The 20822-nt window shown below is 47.3% G+C and overlaps 1 protein-coding gene across 2 annotated transcripts in view; it reads right to left on the bottom strand.

Annotated features, from left to right (window-relative positions):
* The window catches only part of pdlim7 (PDZ and LIM domain 7), a 52565-nt gene that overhangs the window by 27480 nt on the left and 4263 nt on the right, over positions 1-20822 (bottom strand). For both annotated transcript variants that reach the window (XM_063189439.1, XM_063189438.1), the window contains exons 3-4: positions 10478-10629; positions 387-417 (exon numbers count right to left, since the gene is read on the bottom strand). In XM_063189439.1, the coding sequence (XP_063045509.1) occupies positions 387-417; positions 10478-10629 (183 nt within the window). The remainder of the gene's footprint in view (positions 1-386; positions 418-10477; positions 10630-20822) is intronic.

The following is a 20822-nucleotide window of genomic DNA, read 5'->3' as shown; positions in this document are numbered from 1 at the left end:
TCTGGGATTGTGCTCATATCATGGCAGATCATGCCCTGAAAAAACATGACAGACAATCACACAGTCAATAGAGGTGTCAATGCCGGGTTCATAAAATGGCTCATAAAAAAAATCTCCTTTCCAACACAGGTGACCTCAGTACGTTGAGTACGAAGCACTCAATATGATCAGCTTATTCAAAACTGGTTGGATCACATTTGTAGCTGGGTTTTCGCCCAGGGATCGACACCACTGATAGTCAGACAGTTTGACTGAGTGACTGGCTGACTGACTGACTGTATGGATGGCTGGCTCTGTGTTTGAAGTTCAAACACTCTGATGAAAGTGCATGCTGTGCCAGAGTCAGGGTGCTGTTAAGTGGTACAGTAAACAAATGAAGAGCTTACCTTTGCTGGGTCTTGTGGAGCTCCAAGACCTCTGTTAAAAAAAAACAAAGAGAGAAAAAAGTACTGTTAGACAGAAGAAAAGGTGGACATCTGTGGTCACACATGTTAGGATGAGAACGTTGCACATTCCAAAAGAGCCACTGCTGTCCGCCAACCTCGTTAGGAAGCAGTTTACTTATTCACTCATTTCACTCCATTCAACGATTTTTTCTAATCGTTGCCGTCTCCAATCAATAAATTAAGTGAACGGGACTTGTAAAACACCAAGTTAATATCAGTGAGTACCCATCAGACTTAATTGCCATTCAATTATCGCTCTACGGTGGCCAGAGGGATAGCTGGAGAGGATGATACAGCATAGCCCAGTAGCACTAATGCAATGAAATAAAGTCGTTTATTTAAAAATTCCCCCTCATAGGGCTTTTTCCATTAGGCCAAAAGATGATAAATTGGGCAGAACCGTGGCAATCACAATTGTCTCATTATCTTTTGAGCGCTGCACTTCCTCCCTTGTTTCTGTGTGCTGGTGGTGGTGGTGGTGGTGGTGGTGCTGCTGCTGCTTGTGGTGGTGGTGGTGGTGCTACTGTTTGTGCAACAGAAAATGGCTGCGGCAGTCCGTGAGAGAGTGCAAGAGGGTTGCTTAGGGGGCAGAGACACAAAAAGAGAGAGCGAGAGAGCGAGAGAGAGAGAGAGAGAGAGAGAGAGAGAGAGAGAGAGAGAGAGAGAGAGAGAGAGAGAGAGAGAGAGAGAGAAATAGACAGACAGACAGAGATAGACAAGAGACACATTGAGAGAGAGTTGGGAAGAGAGAGAGCGAGCGAGAGAGCGAGAGAGAGAGAAAGAAAGAGACAGACATAGACAGAGAGAGGGAGAGCGATAGATATAGAGAGAAAGGCAGACAGCCACAGTGCAGACTTCATGGCACTGTATTATTGAGCCTGTGACAGTGGCCCCCGCTGTATTTCCTGTGACAGGCACTATCCTCTGACATCCCTACCAGTGGTGGCCACCAGATAACTCCTCGCCGTGCTATTTTTAAGCCTGACAGGCGTGTATGTATGTACGTATGAACGACTGAACTCAACTCACACCAGGCCCTAATTGCCAAAAGGGAGCAAGATTAATGCCAACCGTGGACAATTACAAGATGCCTGGAAATTCGGGAATTCTTCAGCACGCCCTGGCCCCTCGTCGCAACTGAGAACGAACTGTGGAGAGGGGGTATGACCCTGACATCTTCTAAAAATAAGCCCTGCTGGCTTCTAAAAAGTCAGCCACCGGTGCTGCAGTGCACGCCACCGAGTAGCGCTACTTTTTCTTTTTTTTCCTTTCGGCTAAAGACAGACGACATGGCAGCCCATTGTTATTAATGGGGCCTTCATAAACCTGCTTCACTGTGCAGTATTTAACAAGGGAAACAGGGCAGACATTTCCCGGCATTTCTTTAAAAAGCAAAAAAAAGAAAAGTCTGCAGATAAAATGTCCAAGACCCCGGGAGGACTTTTCAAAAGGGTGCCTCTCTCATGATTTATGCATCAAATAAGCCAGGCCTTTTAAGGCGCCGTTAATCAGCCTACTAGCTAGCTACAGTAGCTAGCTTCCATGCTGCCTGCCTGTACGGGTGGACAAGCAGAAAGGTGCCTATTGTGCTACTGCTACTGCCAGTAGCTCAGATATCAAGGGTACAGTTGAAACCCCCCTCCCCAACCACCACCACCACAAATACGTACACATACACACACCACCATACCTCGCTAAATGTGCACTCAGGCTCACCTTTGCTCTCTCTCTCTCTCTGTGTCTCTCTCTCTCTGTGTCTCTCTCTTTCTCTCTCTCTCTCTCTCTCTCTCTTCTTCTTCTCTCTCTCTCTCTCTCACACACACACACACACACACACACACACACACACCTCACTGACATACACAAACACACTCTCACACACGCACCTCATACACACATAGACTCACTGACGTACACACACTCACTGACATGCGATCAACTCCCCAACAATGCTGACAGCATACTTGATGACGACATACTTTTTACAGTAGAGAGGCACACACTATACATCTACCGACCTGCACCAGTTCTCACTGGCATACAGTACAGTGCAAACGCTCACTGCCAACTCCCCAACAATGGTGACAGCATACTTGTGACGGCATGCTCTTTTTTGTTTAAGGGAGCTTGGCTGGAACTCCTAAACCAGTGTTTCTCAAAGTGGGGCGCAATATATTATAAATTGTCATACATTTCAATAGCATAGGAAATGAACACACGTCCCTCTTTTCTTTATCTTTTCTTTACCTCCTTCTTTTATCTCGGAAGCATCCAGACCCTCCAAAGGGGGGAATGATGGGAAAAGTTTGAGAACCACTGTCCTAAACCCAGTGGAACACAAAGAGGGGGAGGGGAAGAAGGTGATATCCAACAGCTGTTAGATGGGAAAGTGGAAAAAGGAATGCTAGCGTATGGACATCCACGCACCGTGCCGTTGCCCCCGTTTCACAGGTCACTGAGGGCCTTTTTTTGTGTAAAATTTTTGAGGAAAGTTAAAAACCATGCCAGGGAGGAGTGGCAAAGGGGAAATAATAAGCGGGAACAAAGAGCTCATGTCTGCCTTTATCAGATAAGCGCTCTGAGGGCTTTTGGCAAATTAAATTCAACCGGGCTTTATCGCTGACCATGACAAGAGTTTTTATGATAGGGAGGGGCTGGGAACGGTCGGCAGCCAGCGAAAGGAAAAGAAAAACGGGGGAGAGAATGTTGGAAAGTCAGAAAAGTTCAGAGAACGCCTTTCGAAGAGCTGAGGAGAGAGATTTTTGTGGACGGTTAAAAAAAAATGAGCTCAAAACTGACTGGACTAATTACAGCACGTTGTTCAAGTGTGAGGAAAGAGAGCCTATACTTTTCCTGTGAAAAGTAAACAGGGCTGGCGTGTACGGGCATGCAAATGCAATTATGGCCCTTGCGCAAGGAAACGCAATTGTGTGTGCAAACATTAACTCCTAGGCACTAACAATAACACCCTGCACTCCGGATGAAATCTATAAGGCTTTCCTGAGTACCTGCGAGGAAACATTGTGTGTGTGGGTGGATGGGTGAGGGTGTGTATACAAGTCTGTGTGCATTTTTTTGGAAGAGAGGAAGGAGGGAGGGAGAGAGTGAAACAGAGAGAGGTGTGTGGACAGAGAGAGAGAGAGAGAGAGAGAGAGAGAGAGAGAGAGAGAGAGAGAGAGAGAGAGAGAGAGAGAGAGAGAGAAAGAGAGAGAGAGAGAGAGAGAGAGACTGCCATTTGTGTGTTCTTCACAGCAACAGAGAGCACAGTGAGGACACTGAACACACTGTGACCCACTACATTCACTCACCAGCACAATACACTACTGTGACCCCCCCCAATGGCACGCGCGCACGCACACGCACACACGCACACACACACACACACATAGGAACATTTTCACATATGCACACTCAGGAATGCACACACACACACACACACACACACACACACACACACACAGGCCATGCAACAGACAAACAGACAGACAGATAGACAGACAGACAGACAGACAGACAGACAGACAGACAGACACACACACACACACACACAAACACACACAAACACCACAAGACGGGCATACAATACAGACAGACAGACAGACAGACAGACAGAGAGATAGACAGACACACGCACACACACACACTTTCACCGGGTCTGGGACAAAATCATCTGAAAGGGTCCCCTTCTCAAACAATACAATGGTTCTAATTCTGGGACCCCCTTTCACTGGCCCGAGACAACTGGCCCTTTGTCCCCCACTGTCAGCGGGTCTGCAAAACAGCAAAACAAAGCAACAACAAAACCCAAACATAAAAGCAAGAACCACAACACATTTCTCCATTTCCTCTTCCTGTGTTGTCATGCAGCTCCAGGGTTTTGTGGCCTGCCTGCTGCCTGCCTGCCTGCCTGCCTGCCTGCCTGCCTGCCTGCCTCCCTGCCCGCCTGCCTCCCTGCCTGATTGCCTGCCTGTCTGCCTGCCTGCCTGCCTTGCTGCCTGCCTGCCTGCCTGATTGCCTGCCTGTCTGCCTTCCTGCCTGCCTGACTGCCTGCCAACCCAGCTGCCTGACTCCCTGCCTGACTCCCTGCCTGCCTGCCTGCCTTGCTGCCTGCCTCCCTGCCTGATTGCCTGCCTGTCTGCCTGCCTGCCTGCTTGACTGCCTGCCTGCTTGACTGCCTGCCTGCCTGCCTGCCTGCCTGCCTGAATGCCTCCCTCCCTCCCTCCCTGCCTGCCTGCCTGCCTTCACGGGCTCTCTCTCTCTCTCTCTCTCTCTCTCTCTCCCTCTCTCTCTCCCTCTCTCTCTCTCTCTCTCTCCGCTCTCCCCTGGCCCTCTGTCTGTCTGTCAGCAGGTTGACTGGTTCACGTATACACCGTGTCCTTTTTCAACTGGCCCATTGTTAACGCACATGGTGGCGGGAGACAAAAGAGGCTAGGAGCAATACATCATACACACGGCTGCTCCATGAGGAATAAGGCTACAGGCAGGAAAAGACCCTTCTGTATCAAAGAAAAACAAAAGAAAAGAACAAGTCCGGTGAAAAAGTCCCCTTAGTTTTTCATTTGGAAGTTTACTCCATTCTGCTGTTTTGGAAGTGAGGAGAGATTGTGTCATGGCCGGACCAGCGAGGCTTAGGTTTGCTTCAGCGGTTTGCTTTCGTATTCATTTGTCAAGTGAGGTCAACTTTCTCAACTGCCTCCCTCGTATCTCTCCTCTCTCCCCCCTCCAACGTTTCTCCTCCCTACATATTTCTGTATAATCCACCCCCCACCTCCCCCCTCTCTCTCTTTCCCTGCATTTCACTCTCTTCTCTTCGGTTCGCTTCCCTCACTATCCCTCCTTTTTCCCAAATATCTATATTCTCTCTCTCCCTCTCTTCCTCTCTTTTTCTCTCTGTGTCCTTCCATCCCATCTTTCCTCCATACACAATGCTGTACATTCTCTCTCCTCCCTCTTACTCTCTCTCTCTGTCTGTCCCACATTCTCTCCTACCAACACATCTCTCTTTCTCTCTCTCTCCCTGTCCTTCCTGTCTCTTTCTGTCTCTCTCTCTTGCTCTCTCTCTCCCTCCCTCTCTCTCTCTCTGAGCTAACCACTTTCATAGTTGTGGCAGGGCCCTTTCTGCTGCTTCAGTCTGTCTCAGGCTGGGTTGATATCAGCTGGCTTGTCTAATGACAGGGGAGCCGAGAGCTACATGACTGGGTAAAGAGGAGGGAAGAAGAGGTTGCCTGCCGTCCCCAGCACACCAGGGCTTGTCCTCTCCCATGCTCATCTCCTCGCCTCACCACAAAACACGCACACACACAAAGTGCCTACACACACCAGCACTTCTACATTTTTTCCAACTGTGGCTCGGGGCCGAAACCTAGGAAGAGTAGTCTACCATCACTATGTATTACACAAAACACACACATACATACATGCACACACACACACACACACACACACACACACACACACACACACACACACACACACACACACACACACACACACACACACACACACACAATGCACGCACACACACCCAATGCATGCACACGCACACATACCCAATACAGTCATATACACAATACCCGCACACACACACACTGTTTTTCAAAAGTATGCGAGTATGGCCAAAGGCCTAAACCAAGAAAGAAAAGACAAGGCTACCATTACACACATTTCCTCTCTCTTTCTCTCTCCCTCTCTCTCTCTCTGACATATTCTCCTTATTTAGAGGCCTTCTCACTCCATCAAGCCATTCTCCACTCCACTCCACTCCACTCCACTCCACATAGCCCCTAGTCATGTAAAAAAGCTGAAAAAGTCAGTAATCTTAAACTATTTGTCCCAGGGCCCTGCTTGCTCGAGGAATGTAACAGGAAGATTGGTAGTGGAGCCAGGGAGGCAAGTGTTTTGGCCGTGTTGCTGGCTACCGTTCCGTCTCCAGGTTATCAGCTGAACATTCCCCACGCCCTGAAGGGATGCCGGCGGAGTCTGAAGCCTCCTACGCCAAGAGCGCGAAGAGAGGAGAGGAGAGGAGAGGGGAGAAGACAAGGAGACAGGCACAGACAAGGTAAGAATGGGAAGGTGAGAGAGAGGAGGGGAGGTTGAGAGGGGATATGGGAGAGAGAGAGAGAGAGAGAGAGAGAGAGAGAGAGAGAGAGAGAGAGAGAGAGAAAGACAGAGAGAGAGACAGAGAAAGAGAAAGAAAGAACGAAAGAGAGAGAGGGGGGGGGAGAGGGAGAGAGAGTGTGTGTGGAGGGGACGGGGCAGCAGTGATGGAGTGGTGGGAGATAGGGAGGAAGGTTTTTGGAGGAGATAAAAGGAAGAGGCCAGAGTGTTATGAAAAGAGGTGGGGGGAAAAGATACGCAAGGCAGAGAGAGAGCGAGAGCTAGATCAAAATTTTAAAAAACGACCCTCTCAGCTGAGTAACAAGGGATGAGATCACTCAAAACTGCATGATGAAGTGCTGAGGTCCAAATTCCCTGGAGGATCATACCCCGAGTCGACCAATGAAAGCTAAGCAGCTCCTCAGAAAAAAAAGTGAGTGTCATTCGCTAGCCGCACCACACAAGCCCTACCTCAGATGCAATCCAGACATACCTCCTCCTCACACACACACATTTTCTGGGGGCCAAAGGCGAAATCTCAACAAAATATTTCAGTCAATTAGATTTCCTGCCAAATCTGGCCAAGACGAAGGCAAATTGTGTTCCCTAAATTGGAGCTCAAATTGGATATCAGAGGGGGAGGTGGTGGGGATAACATGGTAGGTTTGTAGTGTCTTCACTGTTCTTTTGGGAGGGAATGAAAGAAAAAATATCTCTTTGAACAGGGATCTGTCAGTCCGGTTTCTGTCAACATCTGCCACTACCGTACGTTATGATGCTAAAATCCCTAGTGCGTCACAGTTTAGGAACAGTGTGCACTTTGTTTGTATATATCAATCTTGAAAAAAATCCCACAGCCTAATAGCGGTAAGTCAAATGCTAGCATCACGTTCCCATTAGTCATTATTTTGGCTTCCAGCAGGGCCAACTCTGGTCAGCGAGGCAGGGTAGCCCAGACACAGGGCCGCGAGGGGGGGATTAGAGGGCTCCTAGTCTCCCCCCTCTTTGGCTCTGTGGCTGCCTGTCTCCATGGCCTCAACCAGGTCACCGAACTCCCAAATTGCTGCCAAATGCGCCTAATGCAGCGTTAGCGCCGCAACTAGCAACTCTGCAGGGAGAGTAACGAGATAAGATTTGAGGGGGAGTTTTGTTTAAAGCCTGTTTTAGACTCCAAAAACAAAAAACTATCTACTCCCCAACAATATTCCCCTGTGCACATATGAACTTGTGCCTGGCTTTAGCTCAGAAAATCCCAACGTGTGTGTATGTGTGTGTTATTTTGCCAGTGTTGGTTGGCGGGGTCCTGTGGTATGTGCCGTACAAGAACGGTGACTCGGGGGTGGACATTCTTTCGTAATGGACTATTGTCTGTCGACAATGCCAGAGTGACACCCAAACAATGTGACGAGTCATTAGTCACTTGGCCCGCATTCCTGTCAGTGGAGACTAGAGAAGAGCGGCCCCTGGCCTGCAACCACTAACATTTTATGGGCCCCAAGCCCTGTGTGTGTGCAACTGGACAACCGACCTATCTGATTAGGGGACAAACGGGTCAGTTGTCTCTGGCCCGGGAAAGGGGGGAGGGGGCCAGAATTGGGACCCCACTGTATTGTCTTCATTGAGAAGGGGCCCCTTTCAGATTATTTTGTCCCAGGCCTGGTGAGAGCTGTAAGCAGCCCTGAATAGGAGGACTAGTCTGTTCACCAGACTGATTGTGTAATTATCCGTCTGAAGGTCTCTTTTAGTCTGGCCATTGGGACTACAAAGCTCTGCATTGGGGTCTGGCCAAGCTGTCCTAAGTTCTCAGAGGCGAGTTCAATCCACATCTATAAAAAAGCACTAACTTTGCATTTTACTGGCCCTAAACTGTGTGTGCTGCACGACCAGCCAGCCAACCTATCGGACAGGAGGACTCGTCTGTTCACCAAACTACTGGACTAATCACCAGTCTGAAGGTCTAATTTAGCCTATCCAGGGTCGTTCAGCTTTGACAGGGCCCAGGATAAAATTATCTGCAGGGTACCCCAAATACATACAATATAAAGGGGACCAAATTCTGTGCACAAACACCCCACCTGTCTGAGCACGGGACAATGGACACCTTTGTACCCCCCTGTCAGCTTCCTTGAGCCTGACCAATGTGACTATGAAGCTCTGCATTGTTAGTTCAGAGTTCTCAAAGGAACTTTTGCATTTTACGGGCCAGGAACTGTATGTGTTTGTGTGTGCGTGTGTGCATGCATACGTGTGTGTGTGTGCACATGCGTTTTGTGCGTAATGTGTGTGTGTGTGTGTGTGTGTGTGTGTGTGTGTGTGTGTGTGTGTGTGTGTGTGTGTGTGTGTGTGTGTGTGTGTGTGTGTGTGTGTGCGCGCGTGTGTGTGACCGGCCAGCTCACCACCTGATGCACTTAAGTCCTGACAGGAGTCCTGGCATGGTTGACAGTCTAATCACCAGTCTGGAGGTCCAATCAACATTCTGATGAATTATCTACGTAATGCTACTACCAGACCTCACCTGGTCTGATTTTACCCTAGATCTGTTTTCTGTGTATGGATTTTTTTTGTGTGTTTTTGTTTTGCCAGACAGGCCATGAGTCAAACAACGGCTGGAAATGTAGCTAGCGGGATGTTGATATCTGAACAGCATCACAGAGAAAATTATGCCCAGACTCTTGTCTCGTATGAGTGCATGTCTTCCATGAAAGAAAAAATCTGGCTGTAGCCTTTCAAGTGAGAGTGGTCAAGGCCAGCAACAAAAGCAAGGGTCTAAACTCCCGAAATGGGTTCCAGAGTTTAAAGGGGCGCTTTGCTACTTTGTGAGATTAGGTCTTCTTAAGTCTGTAGACGGCTGAATGAATGTTCTCTCGGTTGTCAACGGGAAGCGTAGGCGAACAACGAGGGTTGTGTGATGGGTTACGAGTTCTTAAAAGTGTCAGTTGACTTCTCATATGTATTAAGTTCATTATGTCTAACTGTTTAACTTAAACACTTTGGATTTTCTTTTGCCTTAAGACATGTAAAAGTTTTTATCTTTTACCTGACATGTTTCGACGGTGTTACTTCCGTCTTCATCAGAGGGTCACTGTGATGTTGATGAGTGACGTGCTTTAAAAACAGCTGATGTTGTTGTGGAGGTGTGACCTCCCTGCCAATAATGACAGGTTGGTCACACCTCCTGCTGTTAGAGTTGTCTTCTTAGGATGGTGGTCCAGGTGTGTGAGAGCATGTATGCCCCCTCATCCCTGTTCATGGTACTTGGGCTACGCTTTCTGATCTCCATAGACTCCTTAATCCAGCGGTCATTATTGGCAGGGAGGTCACACCTCCACAACAACATCAGCTGTTTTTAAAGCACGTCACTCATCAACATCACAGTGACCCTCTGATGAAGACGGAAGTAACACCGTCGAAACATGTCAGGTAAAAGATAAAAACTTTTACATGTCTTAAGGCAAAAGAAAACCATTAGTGTTTATTTCAGTTGGCTGCTGAGCATTTTACATTCAATCCATTCACTAAGCATACACTCGAAATTGGAAATGTCTCAAACAAAAAATTGCATGGTGGTCCCTTCACGTTCTAAAGGCTTGTGCTCTGATGTTTGGGGTGTGTTATCTATGGAGGCTGACGGTGATAAGAGTCCGATGGTGCAGATCATTAAGTATGTATGTTTTATGACCATTTGGCAGTAAGCATTCAAGCCTCAAGTTGAATAATACCTCAAATCTCAACAGTCTGAAAACCTCAAAAGTCTTTAAGTTCTAAAGGTTTCAGCTTCTGCAGTGTGGGGCCTATACTAAGAAGCTGTTTCAGGAGTAAAACCAGGTTAAGTTAAGAGGTAAATCATCTAATAGAAGAGCCTGGAGTCTGATGAGGACTTAAATGAACCTGGTTTACTCCTTAGTAATACCGCTCTGGTGTTCGAGGTGTGTTACCTGTGGAGGCTGAGGGTGAGGCTGTCCGTTGCTGCTCTGATCATGTTCTGTGCCTCGACGTGAGTCATCTCCTCGGCGTTGGAGTCGGCGATGGACATCACCATGTCACCCACGCCCACTCCGGCTTGGGCGGCCTTGCCTCCAGGGGTCAGCTGAGGAGACAGAGGACAGAGGGCAAAGGTCAAGAGGTCAAAAGGTCACGTCTCTGGAAACCCCTTATGGTAGGCTACAGGTTGACACTGACATCACGGAGGAGTTGGCCCAAAATGGGCTCAACCAATACACAAATACAATCTGAGAAATAAACGAGCAAAAGTATGTTCTTTTTTCAATGGCACTTTCCAACACCATACATACAAACAACAAAATCCAATCTTCATTCAGCATGCTGAAAGTACATGGTGGTTTCCAATGGTCCTATCCAACACAATTCATACAAAGTTTAACTTTATTCTGCATGCTGTCCGTCTAACACACAAGTGTATTACAGTGACATTTTTAGGCACCCTATGGATTTTCCAGTCAGTGGACACTGCCAGTGATATGCTATGTATGCACGGCTCTGAGAAAGCATAGCTCATGGCATTGCTGTTGCAAACCCTACAGTATCTTGTCAACTGGTCAAGGGGGGGATATGCCTCTTCAGATCTGGCTTGAGAAAAAGCCTCTTCCTGTGAACTCGCTGCCTTCGCTTGAAATCTAGGCCATCTTGCCCAGCAGTTCAGCCAGAGTTTGTTGCCACTTGGGGCCACTGGGTGAAACGTCTTGCCTCAAAAATGTCTGCACGGATCAGTGTTCTGTCCAGTGTTCCCATTTAAAGCCCTTGTCCCTTGGAGCACAGGCTAGAAGTTTTTCACATTATACAGTTCAAGTTGTGTATCTTTAACTCAGAGGGTAAGGATGCTTCTACGTGTTGTTTGTGAGGTGTGCTTTTTTTACAGTTACTTTTTGACTTCTGCCAGGCATGGACACACCTACTGCAGTACTGTTGCCTTTTTGAAAAGGCTTGGGATTCAAAAAGTTGCACACCATATACAGCACAAATACAGAAAAAATACAGGCTCTAGTAAGGCCCAAAAAAACGAAAGTTAACTTTTCATTGGCTTACACAAACACAACTTCAGTTTTGATCCTAAAGAACCATCCATCCACCTCAGATACTTGTAGAAAAACATGGGCCACAAGAGGTGCGGAGGTGAAGAGTAGCAAACTCCAGCAATTTCAGTTCAACAGCGCCATAACCTTGGACTCGGCCTCACAAAGTGTAGCAGGCGTTCTACATTTTATATTTCCAAGAAATAAAATACAGTTCTTTTGTATGGCCCAAACAAGAGGGACAAGAATGCCATTAAATAGACATATTGGGCCTTTAAATGTGCTGCCTTTCTCCAGAGCCTGGCAAAAACACACAGACGGACCAATGGGCATACACACAGCCACACAAATGCACACACATACACAGACACACACATACACACATGCGCACACACACACAAGCATACACATACGCACGCACACACGAACACACACAGCCATTACTACTTACACGTCAATGACTCCATACAAAACAAGCTTTTCCAATCCGCTGCATCCTTGCCTTTGAGTGTGCTGCCTAGGCCAAAAGACCTCACGCAATGCACATACATGATGTGCATTCCTTAGTGGTGAATCGCGATTCACGACACAAGATGAGGTATTCTGAAACTGTGAATCGCACCTACAGCTGTCATTGATAGAGTACAGCAAGTTCTGCGATGGATGATTTAAAGTGTGAGGTGTGAGTCACATTTTTTTTAATGGGGAGACATGACGTCCTATGCAATCTGAGATTCTTTCACCGTACCCACACACAGATGCCCTTTAGTAAGCATTATAACAATACGCACTAAGCATTAAGCATTAAGCCTTACAGCGCTGTCATTGATACGAGAACAACAAGTTCTGCAATGGATTTTTTAATGGAGACACATGGCATCCAATGAAATCTTGGTTTCTTTTACCATACCTACACACAGATGCCCTTTAGGGAGGATTTATAACAATAAGCATGAAGTTAAGTCTTACAGTTCTGTCACTGATAAAGTACAGCAAGTTCTGCAATGGATGATTTAAAAGTCACATTTCTATGAGGAAACACGAAGGCAAATGTTGGTTTCTTTTCCCCACACCTACAGTACACATATGCCCTTTGGGTAACCATATAGCAATAAGCGTTACGGATGGCTGGAGTGGGGAACAGGTTTAGTAAGGGCTTAGTCAGCCGGGGCATGTGGCAGAGGGCGAAACTGAAGACTTGTGACAAAGTCTCAGATAACCGGGCGGCGGAGCATACCGAACGTACATCAGACGAGCCAGCGGCAACAGCGCTGCTCCCGGGGCACAAACACCACCACACTCCACTCTGCCGCCATCTTAACTTCCTGACAGACAGTTGTTGTTTTTTCCCCCTCTGTCTGTGAGGTACATTGGCACATGGAAATCCAGCAGTGGCAATTAAAAACTGATCCTTTCAGTTCATGATAACATTCTGTACGTTTACTTTTTTTTCTAAAGGTCAAGAGATGTCATCCATTTTAAAACCTACATGAACTCACTGTTTATTTCCAAGATTGTTCATCTGGGGAACATTTAAAAATAACTCCAACACAATGCAAACATTCTGAACACAAGGAGCACCACATTTTCTCTTAAAAAAAAAAACCTGCCCAAAAACAATGCAAATGTAATAATGTTATGTGCCCCTAAGCTGAAACTCAAAACACATGTCAGCCTATCCCTGCACCTCCACCGCGGCTATTTTAAGAGCTGAAGAGCCAGGGCAAACATCTGCCGAGCACCACCAGGGTCCATGTGCTATAGCCCAACGACCTGAGGGGCTCAATTCAATTTCCTGCACCTTGCCTTCCTCTGAACTCCCAGGATCAAAGACAGCCAGCCACTCAACCAACCAACCACCGCACACTCGACCCTTTGTTCAAAACAATGTGCCACTGACCAAAACAAAACAAGGCCTGATCACCGCCTCGCCCCTCTCACCAACACATACAATTACAAACAACACACACCAAACACACATACACACACACACACACGTTCCAGATTCTGTCATTTGGTAGAACGGCTTCTATCTTACACTTCTTACATCTTTTAAAAACCCACATGGATGAACAAGTATCCTAATGCAAATAGCACTATATGCTATGCTCTTCTGCTAGGAGTTAGACATTTATTCTGAGGCCTCCGAAGTGTCACGGAGGTCCTTCAGCATACATGCACTGCATACTTAAGTTTGGGGAGGGTTGGCACAAAGCCAGGGGGAAGATGGACTCTCTCTTGCTTCAGTCTGCATGGCTAAGGAACAGATCCAGAAAGGAATAAAAATGAAAATTCTGCAGAGTGGGGGAAACTACACAGACGATAAGAAGATCAGGCACACTCGAGAACAGAATAGAATGCATGAATGGAAAAGAGGGGGGAAAGTTAAGTAGAGAGAGAGATAGAGAGAGAGAGAGAGAGAGAGAGAGAGAGAGAGAGAGAGAGAGAGAGAGAGAGAGAGAGAGAGAGAGAGAGAGAGAGAGAGAGAGAATGCGTGCATGTTAGAAAAATCGAAGTACTAAGCAAAAGACAGACACAGAAATAAAGAGCAAGGACAAAGCAGATCTTTAAGGTCAAGGCAGGGGACGAAGAGCAAAGAAGACACACAGAATGAATGTATCAATCTAACAACAACTAAGAACGTGTTCAGGAGTGTTTTTGTTGTTTGCTGGTGGATAAGACACAGAGTTCCAGAGTAAGGGCAAAGCAGATCTCTAAAGAAAAGGCAGGGGACGCAGAGCAAAGAAGACACACAGAAAGGAAAAGAATGTAGCAATCTAACAATAACTCTAAGAGCATGCCGAGGTGTGTTTTTGTCTGTGTTTGTTTGTACAGTAAAAGTGAAGGAGACTAAAGCACAGCGGAGAGGAGATCTATCCAAAGATGAAAGGCGTAGGAGGGTGAGGAGGTTGTGTATACGGGCATGAGGCAATGGGAGGGGATGGAAGAAGAGAGGAGGGGAAGGGAGGGAAGGGGAGGAGATACGAGGGACGGAGAGAGGGGAGGGGCGGGCTGGTGCGTCGCAGTGCAGAGCAGAGCAGTGCGGCATGGGCAGGGGAGGGCCGGGGCGGGCCGTGATGTCTGGAGGCCCGATGATGGACAGCGCCACCTGTGTGCCTGGCTCAGGTTCAGGCTCCAGCTGTCCCCCTACTCCGCTTGAGCCCGAGCCGCCAGCCACCAAGTGCTGCGGTAAGGACTTCAGGACAGGGAAGAGGAGTTTGTGGAAGTGGTGGTGGGCAGGAACGCTGACAAGGGGGGGGCAAAGGGGTCCGTTGCCCTGGGCCAAAGGAGAGAGGGGCTCCAAACATTGGGTTTTCATTGCATTGTAGGTATTGGATAGGGTGCCCTTTAAGATGACTTTGACCTGGGCCCGGCAAAAAGCTGCCAGCGGCTCTGGTGGTGGGGGGTTGGAGATGAGCGCATGGAGGATGGTGCGGGGAGGGGTGGGTGTACTCGGAACATTACACCTCCTCGCAGTTTGTCAATACTGAAAATGACGGCGGGGTTGGAACGGTGGCACCTGGACACGCCATCGGAATCGGGTGGAGAGCCACTCAAGGCGGCGGCAGCAGCAGTCACTTTGGAAGCAGAGGGCCATTTAACATGACACACCAGGCAAGGCGTAGGGACAGGAGCAGGAGAGGAGCAGGACAGGGCTGGGTCACGTGTACCCTCCCGACCGTTCTTGCCCAAGAACACCATTGCGCAACCATCTTGTTGGTGAAGTTTACTCTCCGTTGGCTGCAGAAGGGCACTCCAGAATTTATGTCACCTTCACAGAAAGTAAACAGCCCCTCTCACTCCCCTCTTTCTTGGTCTTCCAAGTACAAGTGCTTCCTTCAGTCACATTAACATCCATGTGAGAACTGCATTCACAGTGCGCTTTGTTCCGCACGTTGGCACAATGAGAAATCAGTCTTTGGAATAGGGACCACCCATGTGTATGTGTAAGTGTGTGGGTGCAGGCTTCTAAAAGCTAGCCACATTTCACTTTAACACTTCCCATTGCCTTTTGGGGCCTGGAAGACACGGCACTACTTCCCTGACATCACGTCAGCTGATCTGGGAGGTGCCATAAATATCTTGCTCTCTCTCTCGCTGGGAAAAAGGCAGAGGAGTCGAGTCAAGTCGAGCCGGGACGGAACGGGACGGTATGGGAGGAGAGGAGAGGAGAGAGCAGAGTGGACACACTTTCTCCCGAGTACTGCTGCACTACCAGGCTCACCCTCTCTTCAACCCTGCCCACCCCCTAACCCCAACTCTCTCTCTCTCTCTCTCTCTCTCTCTCTCTCTCTCTCTCTCTCTCTCTCTCTCTCTCTCTCTCTCTCTCTCTCTCTCTCTCTCTCCATTTTGTATCCAGCCAACAAGTCTGCCGGCTGTAGGCCTACTACAGACAGCCAATGTTCAGCAAGACTTGTGAAACTCTCGGTTCTTGTCTGAGGAGAGATGAATGCGCTGGATATAAGCTAGCTTCGGGAGTAGCAACTGAAATCCGTCCTTTTTTCTCCTCGCAAGTCAATAAGGTCTAGTCTGAGGGTCGAAAAAATTACTCATGCCTGTAATTTCATCATCAGCCAAAATGAAAGTTTGAAAAAAACAACAATCTGACTAATAGGAGGAATGTCACAGATAATCTTGAAAACCTCCCTTGAGTCCTTGGTTGTGTTTGTTCATTCAGGCCTAGCGTGGCTTGTGTTTGTATGATAATGGGGGCCTGGCCTGCACTGCAGTGTGCGTTGGTCCTTAATCGCAAGCCTGAAAAACAGGGCCTCAGCTAGCTTCAACAAAAAACCCACAGATCGCAAGCTAGATAAAAAATGCTAGGCCACAGATTGCAAAGCAGATAAATATGTAAGGCACGGGGCAGGAGGACTACTGCTGTGGCAAATAAAAAGCCTCTGTACTTCAAGGGGATGACATCATCTGTAATTTCCTCGTCGTGTGTTTGATTTAAGGTCGAAGGCATGTTCTCGCAAATGGAAAACAGATGCATTTCCATCAGCAGATACGCATTCGCTAAACAAAAAGCAAAAAAAAAATGAAATTGAAAAGCAGAAATCACAATACTCTTTATATCCTATTGCCAAGCTAAAAGTAACATCATCCCGTGTTTAATTCAAGATGGCAGTTCCTGATTGTGGGGATTTCTTCACGATCGCGGTGTCTGTCTTGCATCAGGGCTCATCCGTTTTTACAAGGGACGAGTGTTTTTGTATTCAGACAGGCTCTACAAGGCGCTTGACATCTGGCGGTGAGGGGAAAAATGATGGGTGGAGGAGAGGATATACTGGCAGATACGGCGGCAGACAAAGGAGCTTTTCTGGAGCCAGACGTGAGGCAGCAGTGTCAAAATATCTCAGGAATGCTGAGGAAAAACACCAGAATACTGTGGCCCTGACAGGAAGCTCGAGGACGAAGCTATGGGAGAAGTCGGAGGGAAATCTCCTCCTGGACGACAAAACTTATGTCATTTGTCATTTCAATAGAAGCGACCACAACACGTGACTGTGTCAGGTCTTTTTTCATGGCACAGGGTTATCAGGGTTGCTTCCTAAGCATCGCAGACATCTGTGCCACATTTATAGAGATACTGTGTAGATCAAAGCTATGAGAAAAGCATTGCAGATTGATATTTAAATGTCCACAGGTTTAATTAACCCGTTAAGACACAGCATTATACATTTGCTGTTACCAGAATGGCAATGACCAAGTCATAGTGCATTACCAAAGGCCCTGTGTCAGGTCATAGTAGTGTATTACTATGGTAGTTAACTTTTCAATGGCTTTTACAGCGTGCCACTGGAGGTATGGCGTGCATCAGGGGGCTACATATCGCTCAAAATTGTGTACTTTTCTAACCTGATTCTTAAGACAGTATGTTCTTAAAATTCTCTATCTATACCTAATGCCTTCTCAAAACTTTGCCCTTGACCCACTCACACTCTCCATTTTCTGAGTGTTTATGTTACTCATCCACTTACTCTGTGCTTTCTAAGTCATAGTGTAAGAGGTTTTCCCAGAAAGAGTGAACCACAGACACAGACAAGACAGACAGTCGGTGACGTACACAGAGAGTGCGAGAGCACAGGAATGAGTTCACCTCACCCTTCTCTGACATGTACTAGCGCTGGAAACCTGATTATTATTAATGACATCATGGTCTGTGTTTGCTCCAAGCAGGGAGCCGAAAGATGGCCTTAAACGGGTGTTACTGCATGAATCACATCCTCACACACAGCTGACTAATCACTACGTTTCCACAGGAAAAGAAAGGCACCAAGTCACAGGCAGACACACACACACCCTATCTCTTAGGGCCACTCAACACCTGGCAAAGACGGGCATAGAGTGTGGGCTCGTGCAAGTAGCTTGATGGATGCATTTCAGAAAAACAGCTAAAGCCACAGAGACGCCAGTGAAATTCTTATCAATTTGGGGGGGGATGAAGACAGAGAGCAGTCTAGGCCCTGTTCATAAATGCATACTTCTCATAGTTCTAAAGACTCCAGCCAAAACCTGTCTACGTCACTGCTGCCTATAACGGACATTTTATTTATACATCTTTCTTTATTAAGGATGTTCCTTTGCCACGGTACAAGTATGTGCCCCAGGTTAGCCAGACCAGGAGAAAACAAAATCGGGGACAACTTGGAACACAGAACACTTTCCCAGCGCCAGCTCTGAGGCTTAACGAAAATTGGAGATGACAGGTCAGACTCGTATGTAATCCAAGAATTATTTTCCCCAATGTATGCGGGAACAAGGTCAGTTATGCAGCAGAATTACTCATCGAAAAACTGGAGGCCAAAAAACCCAAAGCAATGTGAAGGTTGCCTTCCATTATGCTCTACGAATGTATGCGACGTGAATGTTTTTGTACGCGATAGAATTTCACTTGCACTTTTTTTTCCTTCGATAACCTTACAATTCGAGTGGTTTAACTTTGTATGTTCCAAGGTAAGACTTCGTGTTCAGGCCTGTTTTATTACAACTTTCATCAAAGTTGGCTGTGTGAGCGAGCGGGGCTGATGTTTGTTGCATAAGTCTCTCAGGTCTTCCTGGGCTTCGCAATGAGGTCATGGTGGATAAGCCTGCGCTGACAAGCCGCTGTTTGTGCATAACACAGGTGTTGAACCAAGACTCTTTCAGATGACTCGCACGCCCATTGAACACACAAGACACTGACACATAAAGACACACACAGACACACAAACACACACACACACGCGCACACACACACACACACACACGCACACGCACACGCACACATACATAAGGTCAATCTTACAGGTGAGCCAATTTCATCATGTACCCGTCTCACTAAAATACCTTTCCCTCATCGACAGCAATTAGCCTGGGGCAGAGCAAAGCATTCATGCAAGCAAAAGAGCTGCACACACAGTGCTGTGCAGTCTCCAAGGGGTTCACAGGAGTCCGGGCCTAAAGGTGTACACGGAAACTAACTCTGGGAAGACACGTTTTAACATCAGAGACCAATTTTACTCAACCTTGTATGTGTAATATTTCATCACAGGAGATACGGGCCTGCTTAAGAGACCTGGAATTACTGGTCTCTCCGTTATGGTCTCTCGCCATTACTGAAACACTCTGTGGCAATCATACACACTTCCTGGGAGATGTGGTAGCAGCCCAAGCAAGCACACAAGACAAAAAAACACACTGACAAACACAAGATATCCATTCGTCATGTTCAAACTTGCAAAGCAAATGCAGGCAGCACCCCAGCAGAGCAGAGGAAGAAGGTCAAGTTAGTTAATGAGAGCGTGCCGGCACAGAATGCGCCGCGACTGCCAGGCCAGAGAACTGTGTGGCGTGTATACAAACACGCCAAACTGCTCATATAAGGCCTGGAAATTTCATCTGGTGTGGGCCATTCGGTTCAACGAAAGAGTATCAAGGCATACGTTTTACAAGGCCATCCAATGACTAAAACCAGAGGTGAGAGAGAGAGAGAGAGAGAGAGAGAGAGAGAGAGAGAGAGAGAGAGAGAGAGAGAGAGAGAGAGAGAACAAGAAGCCTGAAGGAGTTAAAGAAACCACAACATGTCCTTGTGAGGACATGAGGAGGCGAACAAGAAGTTCTTCCGAAAGCTTTGCCCCGGCACCGCAACATCCCCGACACTGAGCAAGCGGTGACATAGCCACAATAGGAATTTCAAGTGTCGAAACGCGGCCCGTGCCGAAGTGAGCATATGGATCTCATTAGTCTGATTATGTCGTCTGCTGATGGAGCCGGCCTTTTGAAGTCCGTCCACTCCTCCACAGAGGGGGTTGAGTGTGAAATCTGTGTAAAAATCCCTGTTGTTTAATTAAAGTTGGCGGTGGTCTTGGCCGGTGGTTGGTTATGCGTGTTATAATTGGATGTGAGCCTTATTTATGACGACTGACTATTGGCCTTCGCCACCGATCCGCGCAATCCAAAGCCCATGCTGTACTGCTCCGCTTGCATAGCTGCCCCGAGTGATATACGCCCTGCATCTCTCTGCGCTCATGTTCTGTGCATGGGCATGATGGCTGCCCACCCTCACACCCCCCTCCCTCACATCACATCTCCCTGGTCTCAGCTACCACACAGACAGACGCACACATAAACAGACACGTGTACACATAAATAGACGATAAGGCGTAAACTTTGCACCAAGGTACCCATAAACCTTAACACATGTGTACATACGCATGGCACACACGAGACAGTCTGTCCAGACGCTCCACTACTGTATCTTCTCCATATCGAACAATATTGGTCTGGAACCTAACTTCATACAGGATCTCCCAAAAAGATGCATTCACATTTTAAAATCATTGTAGTGTAGGTGTTTTTTATGGTAATTCATGCAACTTTCAAAGTGTAGTAGAAATGATAGGCCTCCTTTTACCATTTTGTCACCGCCTATTCCCAAAAAGATGTCCCAAATCTATGTCATGACAATGGCAACAATCACTGAAAGCGGATGGATGCAGCCAAGGCTCTAAATTAGCTCCAGCCAACCAGCCAAATGCTGGTGAAATTTCAGTTTGGCTGGTAGAAAAGACCAACTTACTAGCCACTTTGACCCATTAGTGAGTGTGTGTTTGGCTAGTAAGATCAACATCTACTAGCCATTTTGGCTGGTGGTGAAAAAAGTTAATTTAGAGCCATGGCATGCAGCTATTCAAAGAAAATGCACAAAAATACCAAATAGTGTATGATTCACATTGTCAGCAGTGTCTGGACCAGAATGATTGCCAGT

Source organism: Engraulis encrasicolus, chromosome 23 (genome assembly GCF_034702125.1).
Source record: "Engraulis encrasicolus isolate BLACKSEA-1 chromosome 23, IST_EnEncr_1.0, whole genome shotgun sequence".
Taxonomy (NCBI): domain Eukaryota; kingdom Metazoa; phylum Chordata; class Actinopteri; order Clupeiformes; family Engraulidae; genus Engraulis; species Engraulis encrasicolus.
Note: the sequence above shows the minus strand (reverse complement) of the source record. Positions and strands in the feature narration are given on the sequence as shown.